General features: G+C 33.8%; 2 protein-coding genes across 4 annotated transcripts; one reads left to right on the plus strand and one right to left on the minus strand.

Moving 5' to 3' along the window:
* Positions 1,610–5,397, plus strand: LOC105161123 (probable protein phosphatase 2C 38). Of its 2 annotated transcripts, none has more exons than XM_011078712.2 (5): positions 1,610–1,939; positions 2,069–2,616; positions 3,324–3,706; positions 4,233–4,469; positions 4,807–5,397. In XM_011078712.2, the coding sequence occupies exons 2-5, from the start codon at positions 2,283–2,285 to the stop codon at positions 5,035–5,037; spliced, it is 1,185 nt and encodes a 394-aa protein (XP_011077014.1). In that variant the 5' UTR covers positions 1,610–1,939; positions 2,069–2,282; the 3' UTR covers positions 5,038–5,397. The 2 variants fall into 2 exon arrangements, with proteins under 2 accessions (XP_011077014.1, XP_011077015.1); XM_011078713.2 differs by having other exon boundaries at positions 1,614–1,939; positions 3,339–3,706.
* LOC105161122 (CDP-diacylglycerol--glycerol-3-phosphate 3-phosphatidyltransferase 2) lies at positions 5,529–9,125 on the minus strand. 2 transcript variants are annotated; one of them, XM_011078711.2, is made up of 7 exons: positions 8,597–9,122; positions 8,194–8,291; positions 8,046–8,096; positions 7,556–7,669; positions 6,419–6,475; positions 6,206–6,291; positions 5,529–6,087 (listed from the first exon to the last, which is right to left on the minus strand). In XM_011078711.2, exons 1-7 carry the CDS (start codon positions 9,048–9,050, stop codon positions 5,967–5,969), a joined length of 981 nt encoding a protein of 326 aa, XP_011077013.1. In that variant the 5' UTR covers positions 9,051–9,122; the 3' UTR covers positions 5,529–5,966. The 2 variants fall into 2 exon arrangements, with proteins under 2 accessions (XP_011077013.1, XP_020548987.1); XM_020693328.1 differs by lacking the exon at positions 5,529–6,087 and having other exon boundaries at positions 6,367–6,475; positions 8,597–9,125.

Genomic DNA, 13,811 nt, shown 5'->3' on the forward strand with positions numbered 1-13,811 from the left:
TTGCATGCATAGCGCTTCAAGTCATAATTATGAAACATCTAAACTTAAAATTAGTTGATTTTGCATTGCATTCCGAAATAGCCGATAAGAAACTTGAGTGATTTATAAGTTTTAATATCTCATCTTCTTAATAAGGTGTCTTTTTTAAAATAAAATCGCGACGCTCATATGAAGTTAGAGTGGACAATATCTTGGAATATTGATTATGTCGCATATACACAACATTAATAGCTTATAAAATGAATGTATTATTGTATTTAAATATCTTTTTTTATGTTTACCAATTGCTAAATCTAATATCGTCTATAATATGGAACAAGTAGTTAAAATTTTCTTCTTTAATCCTTTACATAAAACATGATATGTATATCTATATATGTATATTTTACATGCGCACGCGTCTTTTACTATTTTGCATCATCGTTTTATTCTTTTCCTTTTAAATATCATACTTATATTTCTAATACAAAAAGGTTTGCAACGCATACTTATTTTTAAGAATAATTACATTTACAGTCCCTAACTTACGGTATGTTTACACAAATTATTTTTTTGTTTTGGATAATTACATATACACTCATAAAAAATATCAACACCATTTACACAAATCACTCATGCTTTTTGATAATTATATATATATATATATATATATATATATCATTATCAAACTATCTTGTTGTTCGACTGTTATGAGTAGTTTATGTAATTATGTAAAAAATAAGAATAATTTACGTAAACAAATTATAAATGATGGGAATAAATGTAATTACCCCTTATTTTAATTATAAGATGAATGTCTTGTTGTGAAATGATAAGCAACATATATTATATGTGCAGTGTTTTATATTAAAAAAAAAAGGTGTAAAATTTTTATTTATAAGATGAATGACTTATCTGTTGGAATGATAAGCAGCATATATAAAAACTATGGTTTTTTCTTTTTTAATGTAAAAACGTATTACACATAATTTTCTTACGCCAAAAACGCGTTGCAGCCGTACTATTAGTTGTGTTTGTAAGATCAATATCTTATACTATATTAGTGAATGATAAGCAGCTAAGTTTACGTGATGTATATACGGCCCATAAGCAAAAGTAATATTTTTTTATTTTTAAAAAAATAATAAATTGCAAGACCTCTTATATGTTTGATATAATTACGAAAATCCCCTTGTTATTTGAAAAATTACTAATACTTATCATTCAAGAATTGCATAATTTTATCAAACATTAGTGTATTTATAATTTTTCAAACAATAAGAGAATATTCATAATTATGCCATCAAAATTCGTTGTAATTTATCCCAAAAAAAAAAAAAGATATATACCAACATATTTTTCTCACTATCAAAAGATATTAAGTTCATGTTGTCGATATTTTGTATGTATGAGATTAATGTCTTATAGTGTCTTCAAAACAGAAGCAAAAGCATATTTTATATTGTCTTCGAATGACAAGATTGTTGATAAAGAAAGGAATATATATGCATATATATATACATATTAATTCTAATGATTAATTATTTATTAGTAAATAAATGAAGGGAAATTGATGAGAGAAAGTTGCCTAAAATGGTGGTTTGTGGTTTGTTCTTGGTCAAAGTCAGAACCCCCTAATCCCCCATCTATGGAAAGAAATTCCTATAAATGCAAATAAATTGCTGAATGAAATCCCTAAAAACCCAACCCAGAAACCAGCCAACAAAGAGAGCCCATTGGAATTTGTTATATATTCTGTACCAGTAATTTATTGTATGTTCTTTATATCTGCATCAAATCAAAAGGGCCATTGTTCTTTCTCTCTTCCTCTTGATTTTTCTGTCTTGATCCATCCCTCGTGACATTATTAAGGAAAAAGAAACGATTTTTGGCGCTGTGATTCAGCATTTTGAAAAGGGTTTCTTCAATTGTTCCCACGATTGAAAGGCCCTGATTGTAGGTAATAATTATTTCAATCTTCTTTTTGTTTTTTAATTGGATTTGGATACAATTTGTGAGCTGTACGTTATGTTGTTGATGAACAATGCATTCTCTTTAATGGGCTTTATTTTTCTTTTTTTATCTACAGATTGATGGTGCCTGCATTTGTTTGCTGACTGCATAAAAAGGTTGGGAATTTGATGAGGGTTTTCAAGATATAGATGAAGGAGGATTGAAAACTGCTGTTTGGAGTTTTGGGGAAATTTGGTGTAACTGTGAGTTTCTGCAAATTGCCATTGAGGGTTCAGTTTAGTGCAAAAAGAAAAAACCATTCATTTTGTGGTAAATCATATATTGAGGCAATGGTGAGCAATACATGGAGAAAGTTTATAGCACCTTGTTGGAGACCATTGAGGGAGAGTCAAAGCGAAAATTGCAGTAATAGAGGAGGTGATCTTAGCGGGCGAGTGGATGGTTTGTTGTGGTACAAAGATATAGGACGTCATATTCATGGCGAATTTTCAATGGCAGTAATTCAAGCAAATAATGTATTGGAAGATCAAAGCCAGCTTGAGTCAGGGTCAATGAGCTCCATTGAGTCGGGCCCTCGAGGAACATTTGTCGGAATTTACGATGGGCATGCTGGTCCAGAAGCTTCGCGGTTTATAAACAATAAACTTTTCGAAAATATTAAGAGTATGCTTCTCCCTCATGCGACATAATTTATTCCTTCTTTCAGTCCCATTCTTGATACATTGTGTGATTAGTTTGAATTTGGATAGTTTTCTATGTTCGGACATGTATTGGATTGAGTAGCTCATGTACATTGTCTCTGGTCGCAACGTCCTCAACTTTCTTTTCCATTTACCATAGGAATTTTGTTTATGTTTCTGCACCTTAGGTCAGCCACACTTATTCTGCTTGAATTGGACAGCTAATTTCTATGGACTTCATTGAACAAGAGGACAGTTATAGAAGTGAGAACCAGGGGTCAAATTTTGGAGAAAGAGTATATTAGAGATAACATAAATACACCTTGAATAATTGTTATTAGATTCTTTCTTAATATCAGATTGAGATTTATGTTGCTTTTTATAAGGAAAAATTTAGTAATTGGGATAATGTTAGTTGGGGCGGGGTATAGAGTGTTAACTAAACCCATGAGTGTAGACACAGATGTATTTTATTTGAATAAAATTTAAATGTAAAAGCTAAGTTTGGTAATTGGTCCGCTGGGAGAAGTAGATTGCGGTTGTTAGACGAATCTTTGATCATATCGTGCTGAACAGAAGGATTCTCATATTTAAAATGACTTGAACTAGAGATAAGCGTCTAGGTCTGCCGTCTAACAAGGTCATATTTGGAAATTTTATGCTTGCTAATGCACATGTTTACTCACGCAGCTATTCGTGATGCAGAATTTACGTCAGCAAATAATGAAATGTCAGCTGATGTTATAAAAAACGCATATTTGGCGACAGAGGAAGAATTTCTTTCTATGGTTAAAAAGCAATGGGAATTGAGACCACAAATTGCTTCTGTGGGGTCATGTTGTCTGGTGGGCGTTATATGCGGTGGAGTGTTGTACATTGCAAATGCTGGAGATTCCAGGGTGGTGCTAGGAAGACTGGAAAAGGCCAACAAACAGATCGAAGCCGTCCAATTATCTGCTGAACACAATGCAAATTTGGAATCTATTCGGGATGAGTTGCACTTGTTGCATCCTGAGGATCCCCAGATTGTTGTTTTAAAGCACAAGGTTTGGCGCGTGAAGGGTCTTATTCAGGTGACTTCTTGTTGTTCCAATATCATTTTGCTGTCTTTTGTGTGGCATATTGCATTTCTCTAGTTCGTATAAAAATAAGGCATCTCCATAAAGAAAAGGATTTGTCTTTTTTCCCTTGGATTTGATTGGAGCCGCACAATGTAGGTCCCTCTCTCTCTCTCTCATATTTTTTGCTGGAATATGTCCTTAGGACAAAGTGAACTTTTTATCATCAAATTAACTAAAGGTTGAGGTACAAAGTCTGGTTAGGTGTATTAATGATGACCTATTGCAGAGCAAATTTTATGAAATCATTTGCATTTCAAGTTGCTCCTTTTAACTGTCAAACTCAAGTACTACACAGTCTAGCTGAGACAAAGTTTCTTACACTTGGAAATTTTTTGCGGTGAAAGTGAATCTTATCTTACTGTAATGAAATTAAGCGTTGTAGTTAATAAGAAATTCTTACCAAAAAGCTTTTTCCTTGCAAATACAAAATGTGGTGTTTAACTTCTGTCCATTTATGTTTGCTAATTTTCCATCTCAGGTTTCAAGATCGATTGGTGATGCTTACTTGAAGAAAGCAGAGTTCAATAGAGTGCCTCTGTTACCAAAATTCAGACTGCCAGAACCTTTCCAGAAACCAATCCTTTTGGCTGAGCCGTCAATTCTTGTTCATAAACTTTATCCAGAGGATCAGTTTCTTATATTTGCTTCAGATGGGCTATGGGAACACCTTAGCAATGAACAGGCAGTTGAACTTGTCCACAACTCCCCACGTAATGTAAGATTCTCCTCTGCTACTCTGGTCATTCCCCGGCAAACCCTGCCCCACTCCCCCTCCGGCACTCGTATATGCTGTTTTTGATATGGTTTATTTGTAAATCTATTCTTTTGATACTACTGAAATTTTTAATGAACTCGGAGTGTTTGGCCATGGGGTGAATGAATTAGATAACAAACAGTCTAAAAGTAAGATATTGATTAATTAGTTATGATAAAAAAAGAAATTATAAAAGACTGATGCATGGGCCTCACAGTATATGTCAATCTATATGTTTGTAGTCATTGTAGTAAGCTGTTATTGTCCTTGAATAAAAATATTTTCCCTTTTCTTTCAGGGAATTGCCAGAAAACTGGTGAAAGCTGCACTTCATGAAGCAGCAAAGAAGAGAGAAATGAGATATTCGGACCTCAAAAAAATTGATAGAGGAGTGAGGCGGCACTTTCATGATGACATCACAGTTATAGTTCTTTTCTTAGACTCCCATTTGATCAGCCGCAGTTTCTCCCGGGGCCGACTTCTTTCAATAAAAGGAGGTGGGGTTACTCCGGGAGATGTCAATACGTAATATGGCTTCTCATAAAATCTGTTCTTTGGCCGATTTCCGGCAATACAAATGGGAAAGACATATAAGTAGATATATAGAGCTGCCTTTTGGGCATCTCACCAGACTTGATAATGTTAATGATTATGCCAGAAAGATGCCGAGTTGAATATCTTTGTTAGAACTTTTTGTGCTGACTGGCATATGAAACTGAAGAAAATTACAGGGTCAGAAAATGAGAATACTGACTGATTCTTTTGGTATGTTTCAGTTTTGTTTCTGCATAGGCTTTGGGGTTCCTTTTATATATACACTGGTGATCATCCAGATAGCATTTAGCAAATCTGGGGGTTTTGCTTGAAAGAAAAGCTTGTTTTGCTGGTCTCTGTCCGTGTGGATGTGTGTGGAGAGGGGGTAGGAGGTTGTGGCTGCCCCATCTATAAATAATTTGCTAAATCACTCTTATTGATTACCCTGTGAAGTAATGGCCATACATCATGATTTTTGTCACACCAATTATGGTATTAATTAATTCAAAGAATGGAAAATGATGTGTTCTTCTGTTTCACATTTCAAACAATTAATAACCGGTCTTCCTAGCCTAACTAATCAGCCATCGCTCATAACATGTTTACAACGTAGAAGCTGCTTAATCAAGCAACCAATAATGGACATCATCTGCACCGATGTTTATCCACAACAATTCAACTGCCAAAGGAAGACAGGTGATGGAAGATCACAGGAGCAGCACCTTTATTTCCTCCAATATCTTCTTGCATTTGGAGGCCATAAAATCATCATAGGATAGAAGTTACTACTACCTTAAAAGAATCTTGAACAGATAGAGCAATTGTCTCGTCCATCCCTAGGAAGGCCTCTTCTCCACATAGCAAAGTCCTCCTTTGTGCTATATTATGGGTAGGAATCAAGATAAAACTGATAGTTTGGAGTTACTACCTCAGCAGCACTTTCCATATCTTTCTCACATACACAACCAATGACCACAACGCAAGCCATGCTGAAATGTAGAGCAACAGTACCCCAGAATAAGCAAGAGTTCCTGCCACTACCAGACTGCAGAGAGAGGGAAAGTTACAAGCATCAGAAAATAATAAAAAAAAAATATAAAATATATGTTGCATAAACTCAAATTCGTCTATGCTGAAAATATAAGAGGGAACAAGAAACAAACCTGCCATCTCTGGCAGCCAAGAGGATGGTTAATGCAAGCATCTGTGTGGCAGTTTTCCATTTCCCCAAATTATTAACTGCAACAGCCTGCAAGAGTGAGTGAGTTAGCGAGCTAGAGAAAGTAATTCCCATTGTATCAGCTCATGGAATCCATGAAAGCACCAGTTAGAAAATATAATTGTGATCAGTAGTGATTTGTAGCTGATGTCCAAACCTCTAGAAGCTTTCTGTCCTGAGAAGCAGCCCATTCCCTAACTGCAGACATAGTTATCTACAAATAGATAAGTATTAGACAGTCAAGACTTGTGCCCGCATGTAATAAACCAAAATCATATCCAACATATGTTGTGAAGAAAGCACCAACTTGACCAGATTGTATTAGTTTCAGGACAACCAATCCAACCGTGCAGAACATCTTTAGTAGTTGCATGGCTCTCTATTAGAGCCAGCCAACCCACCAGACCTCTGGCAACTCACATCAGCCCCCACAAATTCCTTTTGAATATGTTGCAGGAAGATTTATCTAAAAGTCTGGAACATATAAGTTTCTTGTAATTCATCAATAAGCAAGTAGGCAAGCATAATGCCAGATTGACAAGTTCGAAAGGTCATAACCTGTTCAGAAACCTGACTAGAGTAGGAACTTTCTTCATTAACTAACCACAAAACATATTAATGTAACAAATACCACCGACGTTTTATCATCTCTGCCAACAGCAGCTGAAAATGGTCTTTTAATTATTTTTGGAGTTTGGAGTTTATATTGCACACAATCAGCTGAGTGTTTTCTAATCTCATTAAAGTTATATAGAAAAGCATTCTGGACTTAATTAAAATTTGCTATGGTTCTTTCTCTGTAGAAATTGCCTTTGTAGTGCCTTCTGTTTGTTTGCATCTTAGTATCTTACCACTCCCAAATACATGGAAAGTCTCTTTTGATCCCTTTGGTGCCTCCTCACAGGAGGAAATATATGGTAGCCCATACAGGCATACTCCATCCCGAAACAGAAGGATTAAATTCTCCTTTTAGACTCCCTTCAACGATTCCGTTAACAACATTCTTTAGGTAAGTGGGGCAATTACAAATGAATGTTAATTGCAGCAGGAAAGGTCAGCTTTAAGCATCGACAAATCACATTTTCCGTTCAATGGGATGATGCACCACTAGATGAAAAACACTATCCATATGGCATATGGACGGGCGCAAAGACTGCAATTACTGCTATTTTATAAAAAATCCTCTCCGCATCAGAATATTGGTTGACCTAAAAGATTTCTTCAAATTGCAATAACCAGCACTCAGATACTGAATCAATAAGAATCAATAGGAAACAAATAATTAGCCACTTACCTCTCTACCAATTATAGCAATTGCGGGCACAGCCAGTAACCATGGTGTTTGCAGAAACATACCAGCCTCAAGAGGTCTAGTAGACAATAAGATCAAGGTGGCAGCAACCATAAGCTGCATCCATTTGAAAAAAGAAAGAAACACCACATAAAGATACACTAGCAGTAACTGCACAACAATTGTTTGATCTTTCCAAGAAAAGATTCATCCTTCAAAAGAATGGGTACGGGATTATTTCAAAGAGAAAGAATTTTAGTCGCTATCGAATCAAGGAGAGCACCACTTGAGTTCAAATTTTAGATTCTTAGATACCACTGAAAAATTTTACCAATCTTTTTCTTAAAAATGCAAATTTAGATCTATACAATGTCACTTATTTTTTTGCCACAATATCATCATATGATAGAATTATGTCAACATATTTTTTTATCTATATGGCTTTGTGGAAACAAATATCCCAAATCAAGTGCATCAAGTATGTCCATGTTACCTTATCAGCCACTGGATCCAAAAATGCACCAAATGGAGTTCCCAAATTCATCTGTTACTTCAAAAATGAAACATGAAAGTGTAAGCAAGAAAATGTGGAGAAGCGTTATCAGATGATTCCTAGAAGTTTAGAGCTTCAAAGACGGCACCTTTCTAGCAAGGTATCCGTCAAGCCAATCCGTGAAGGCTGCCGAAATGAAAATACTAGTTGTAGCAACAGGTCCCCACCAGCTATGAACATAAAAGGCTATTAAGGAGAAAGTAAAATGTCAATTTAACAAATTCACAACCACTAAAAATGGCCAGCGAAAGCACGAAAACAATGCATGCATAAAATCAAATTAAGGACATCTGACCATACAAAATTAAAAATTATCAGATCGAACTACAATTAATCAGCCAATTCTCACGTTGTGCTTAATCATCTGCACATGATACAACTCCCAGTTAAACTGCACCACCATCGCCTTCTTATCCATATTCATATAGAACAACTCAACAAACCCATAGAAAAAAATAAAATATCAAGAAGTACGAAAATTAAATACATACTGCCGACAAGGAGCGGCACCGCAGCGACGCGTCCAATTGTCAATATCGTTGGCAATGTGAGCAATTTCGGCGGATGCAACGGTGATTTTTCGTGGTAGTCCGGCGGCGGCGACACGTTAGATTGATTATCGACCTTGCGATTGACAGTGGCACACATTTTAGTATCGGAATTAGTCTTTGAATTGCAGAAGCACTGAATCCCCTCCCTTCTGTTTCCAGATTCGGATGAAAAGTGATGCGGTTTCCGGCCACCGAGAATCTGGGAAGTGATTCTACGGTGCGCGGCGGGCGCATACGGGGTTGTCCTACCCGACCAACCCGCGGAGTACTTTAGCCGGAGAATTCTTGCCGATCCGGCGGTGGAGGCAGTGGAGGAGGAGAAATTGTTAAGAAAATTGTAGGGTTTGTGGGGGTGTAGGATAGTGAGATTGGTGAATTTGAGGGCGGCAGGCATGGTGGGTGTGATGTGGGGTTTAACTGCCTGGGGGGCTCAAGTTAGCGGGAAAGGCTTATGTTAGCAGAGCTGGAAAAGGGAGATTTTGCCAATATATTAGTAAGTAAACTTTCTATATAATGACTATAATATAATATAGACATGAACAATAAGTTGTTGGTGCAATGGTAATTATGCTCCTAAATAATTTGAATCGACTTGAATATATTATTATGCAAATTTATTAAAAATATTATCAAATTTTAAAATTTGTATTTAAATTTAATTTGAGTATTGATCTAATCAAATTCAAACGAGTTTTAATTAGAGAAAAAATGAGTCGAGTTCGAATAATTTGATACTTCTAAGTCTATTTTAATATTTCTGCACTAATTGAATAGAGCTTGACTTACGGAACGATTTCTTTTTCAAGTTTGGTTGTTTAAGTTTAAAAAATCGAATTCAAATGAGCTTTTGTCTAACAATTTCAATCGAATACTGAATAGTTCGATGTAGGTAAAATGACACTTTTGATCCTACTAGATAGGATTATTTCCATTTTTAGTCCCAGGCTTTACGACTTGACACTTTTAGTTACCCTAAAATCCTAGAAAATTAATAAAAGTGGTCCTTGGATGTTAAATTAAACGGCAGCTGTACATGAGAAATCATGTGTCATTAGTCTCAACGATCTGATGAGTCAAATGACCGCGTCTTGGCCTTGACCCAAACATTTACACCCTAAAAATAAGTAGACTCTATAATTTCCCCCTTCCTCCCTAATTCCCCCAAATCAACACCCATCACTCCAAAATCTCGTCAATCTCCAGCAATATTGTGGAAGAAACTGAAGAAGACGCTATCTAGAGTAAACAGTTGTTAAAGGAGGATGAGTTTGAGGCATCAGGTGCTCGTGGACTTTCCAAATCCCAAGTACGAGAAATATGGTAAGTAGTTCTGCTTTAATACTCACTGTACGAGAAATCTTTGTTCTGTTGCCAAGAAAACGATTTTGTGGGGTCGTGTGGATTTAGAAAACTATTTATGTAAATTTTTGTGTTGCGCATGGTCTCTTTTTGTTGTTTATTTTCCGAAGCATGTGGTCCCTTTTGTTATTTTATGAAGCATGTGGTCAATTTTGTAGCTTTTTTTTTATTTTTTTAATTTACGCTAGAATCTGTTGTTTTTTCAATTAATACTTGTACTATTTTTTCTAAAATATTTCTACTGTTGTTTTTGGCAAAATACTATTTTTAAGGCTTTTGTATATATGATTATGAATTTGTTGTGGTATACATGACTGTATTTTAAATTTTTTTTTTTTTTGTCTTTTCCCTATATTTTTTTAGAATGAACCCTTTGTTACCGTTATTATGTATGGGGTTTAGTTTTACATAGTCCTAGGCCAGAATATAGGGGGACTATAAGTAATTTTGATTTTATAGATGTATTTAAAGTCTATGTTAAGTACTTAGATATACTTGGGGAGAAATTAGGTTACATGGAGTCCAAAAGATTTTACAGACTTCATTTGAACAAATTAAAGTAACTAAATTATCAAACTAGAATCGTTGCATTCACTAATAGGTATGGTCCAAATAATAGACTGTTTACATTAGAGTGTTGTAGATGTCACAAAATGATCAAATTGGTTCCTCAAACCCTATTGTTGAACCGCAAATTCAAACAAATGTTCAAAAAGGAAAAGGGATAGTCCTGAATTAGATGAGGTTTTCAAGATAGTGAATAGTTATGCTGGTGATGGGCAGGTTGACGAGTGAAGGGGATAGTCATGGAGAGGGGTGATGAAGTCAGTGATCACTTATTTGACTTTGGGTTAGAGACTATGGGTATAATATGGAGGATGATGAGATAGAGCAAGAAAATAGTGGTGACGAAGGTAATGAGGAAAGTGGTGAGGAGTGTGTGCATCATTTGAATTTGATGACTCATCAAATTATGATGTATGGTTGAGTGGAGATGATTTTGAGTCGGTTGATGGTTCTTGTGGGGAGAATAACGGGCCACATTCTGTGTTCAACCCTAGGGATAAATATGTAGTGTACTATCCATAATAATCCAACTTCGTTGGCTGTTTATAATTTTTTTTGTAAGGCACGTTATTAATCCCCATGGTCCGAGATAAACATATATTGTAGCCAGATTTAAATCCCACACATGTTTGTGGGATTCTTATCTTGGTAGCCGATTGACTGCTTGACTGATGTTAATTTTCCACTTTTGACCCCAACTTTTATGAGCCAAATCTCTATTATGTCCCCATTTTTCTCACTATTTTCATCCTTACTTGGAAATTGCATTTATTACTCTCATCACTATATCTTTCTTTCTAAAAGGTCATAAGAAAACCATAACTCCCCTACAAGCCCCATAAAATTTTCTATTATTTATTTGGATTTTTAAAATAAATATCTTTTCTTTTTTCCACTTTATCTCATCAGCAATCACAATCTTTGCTAACTGCTAAACTGATTTCTAGAGCCATGAGAGAAACAATAAGTAGAGGAAATTGAAAAAGGTGTATCTATTTTGCTCATTTCATTAAGGGAAGAAAGAATATATTTTTTTTTAATTATTTATCGGTTGGTCAATCAATACGGAAAGAATCCTATTAAGCGGAAAAACAATCCGACGGGAGTTAGGAAATGTCTTTTCTTGACTAAATCTTGATTGTTCTAAGTTTAAATCAGGTTATAATGCATGGACACTTCAAAAAATTATTCAATATAGTGTCAGACATGTACACGACTCGAACACTTCTCAAACATGTGTCTGACATAGTATTCACCCATCATAGAATATAAAATAAACAAAATAATGAAAAAATTATAGCCCAAATATGATGAACAATAGTTATAAATGAGGGTTTTTTTGGGGGGAAGGCTACAAGAGAAGGCAATAGTAATGAAAAATTAATTTCATCTCATTATGTGTCAATGCAAGTAAACAAAATATTTAGTAGCAAGGAAGGAAAAATAATAGCTTTTAGAAAAAATATATATATATTATCAAATTTTACCTTTTTATTGTGCAAAAAGTAATTAATTCTCCATGTTGGGATATTCTCTCCCTATTAGTTAAAACCACATAGTTCTCACTTAATCAGAAGCAAAATTTGCTGCATTTTGTGATTTTCTTAACACCATGCAACTAATAATTCATTGTAAAATTACTATTGCTTTTATATTTTTATATTATTGATTTTCGACTAACTTGAGGGTTTTTAGTTCTGTAATTCCTTTTTTATTTATTAGAAAAAATAAATTTTAATTTCTTCATTTATTATATTCAAGTCTCTCAGGACAATTGAACTAGCTTGAAGCTAAAAATTGATTATCAAACTTATGAGGTTTGTGAAGGAAATAAATTTTTATTGAGCGGGAAATATTTATTGATATGAATGAAGAAGTGATTTTGCAGTATTTTCAAAATATGCAGATTAGTATATTGATTTTGATCTTGGAGGGTTGGAATGGGGCGGTGGGGAAGCTGCACGACTGGACTCCAGCGGAGGGGAGAACTAGATTAACCCCGGAGGGAAAAACCATTAATGGGAAGGTGGATGAAGAAGAAGACACTTTTTCTTCAATTCTTCTTTTAGTTTTATTATTATTAATTTTTGAAAAAATTAGGATGTGAATTTACAATTTACCCGGCAAGTAAATCGTCCTAAAGCGCGTGTGTTCATGGAGTCAGAATATTCTCTTTTGATTCACTTGAAAGTGTAAAAAAAGATAAAATGAAACAAAAAAGAAAAGGTTGGGCCATTGAGCGTAAATAAAAATGATTGGGGGCAAAGTGCAAAACCCCTCATACATTGGGGAGTGTCTGCTATTAATCCAATAAATATATAAACCGACACATCACATTTTAAAAAAAATAAGAAATAAGAAAAAATAAATTAATGATATTCTTGACATAATAAAAAAAAAAATTGTGTAGTAATATCAAGACTCATTATTTGTGTATGAAAAGTGTCATCTTTTTATATTTTTCCTTTTCTGTCTCCTTTGAAAATATGGTAAAATTATACTCTTTTGACAAGAAAATTCAGGACATAAATTGAGTTTACTACAAAAAAAAAATATAATAATATTAGTGAGAAAAAATTAAACAACAATTTTAATTAGAGTATTGCTAAGGCAATTCCTCCAAATATTTAGTATTATTTGTAATAGTTTCATGCTTATATTTTTCAAACATCAATTATTTAAATTAAATTGTAGTTATATAGAGTTTAGGTGAGCGTATAAGCTTTTTAAAATATTTTATAAGATGTTTAAGAGTTTATAAAATATAAAAAAATATCTGATAAATTTTATTTAAAAAAACTTTTTAAATTCTAAAATAATATTGTGATCTTAGAACTTAGAAACTACTTTAGAAAAAATAAAGAGTTCTTAATTTATTTTTGAAATTTTAATAAACTTCTTCAACTTTTAATAAATTTTTAAAATAAAGAATATCTTGTTTTTAAAATAAGATTAATATCTTACAAGCTCAACAAATACTAATAAGTGTGCCGCATTTTATGTACGTAAATAAATTTTAAAAACATTTAAAATAAAAATATTTATATAAGTTGCATTATTTTTGTAGAGTAAAAAAGTACGTACCTATATGTATAATCAATTAATATAAATATTTTGATTTATAATTATTGATAAACAAAGATAATTCATGATGTTGGGGAAATAAAAAAAATTGTATGAGGAAAAAAAAAAGGATAACTACCAAATGATAGTTATTAAAAATCATAAT

Source organism: Sesamum indicum, linkage group LG4 (assembly GCF_000512975.1).
Source record: "Sesamum indicum cultivar Zhongzhi No. 13 linkage group LG4, S_indicum_v1.0, whole genome shotgun sequence".
In the NCBI taxonomy this organism is placed as follows: Eukaryota; Viridiplantae; Streptophyta; class Magnoliopsida; order Lamiales; family Pedaliaceae; genus Sesamum; species Sesamum indicum.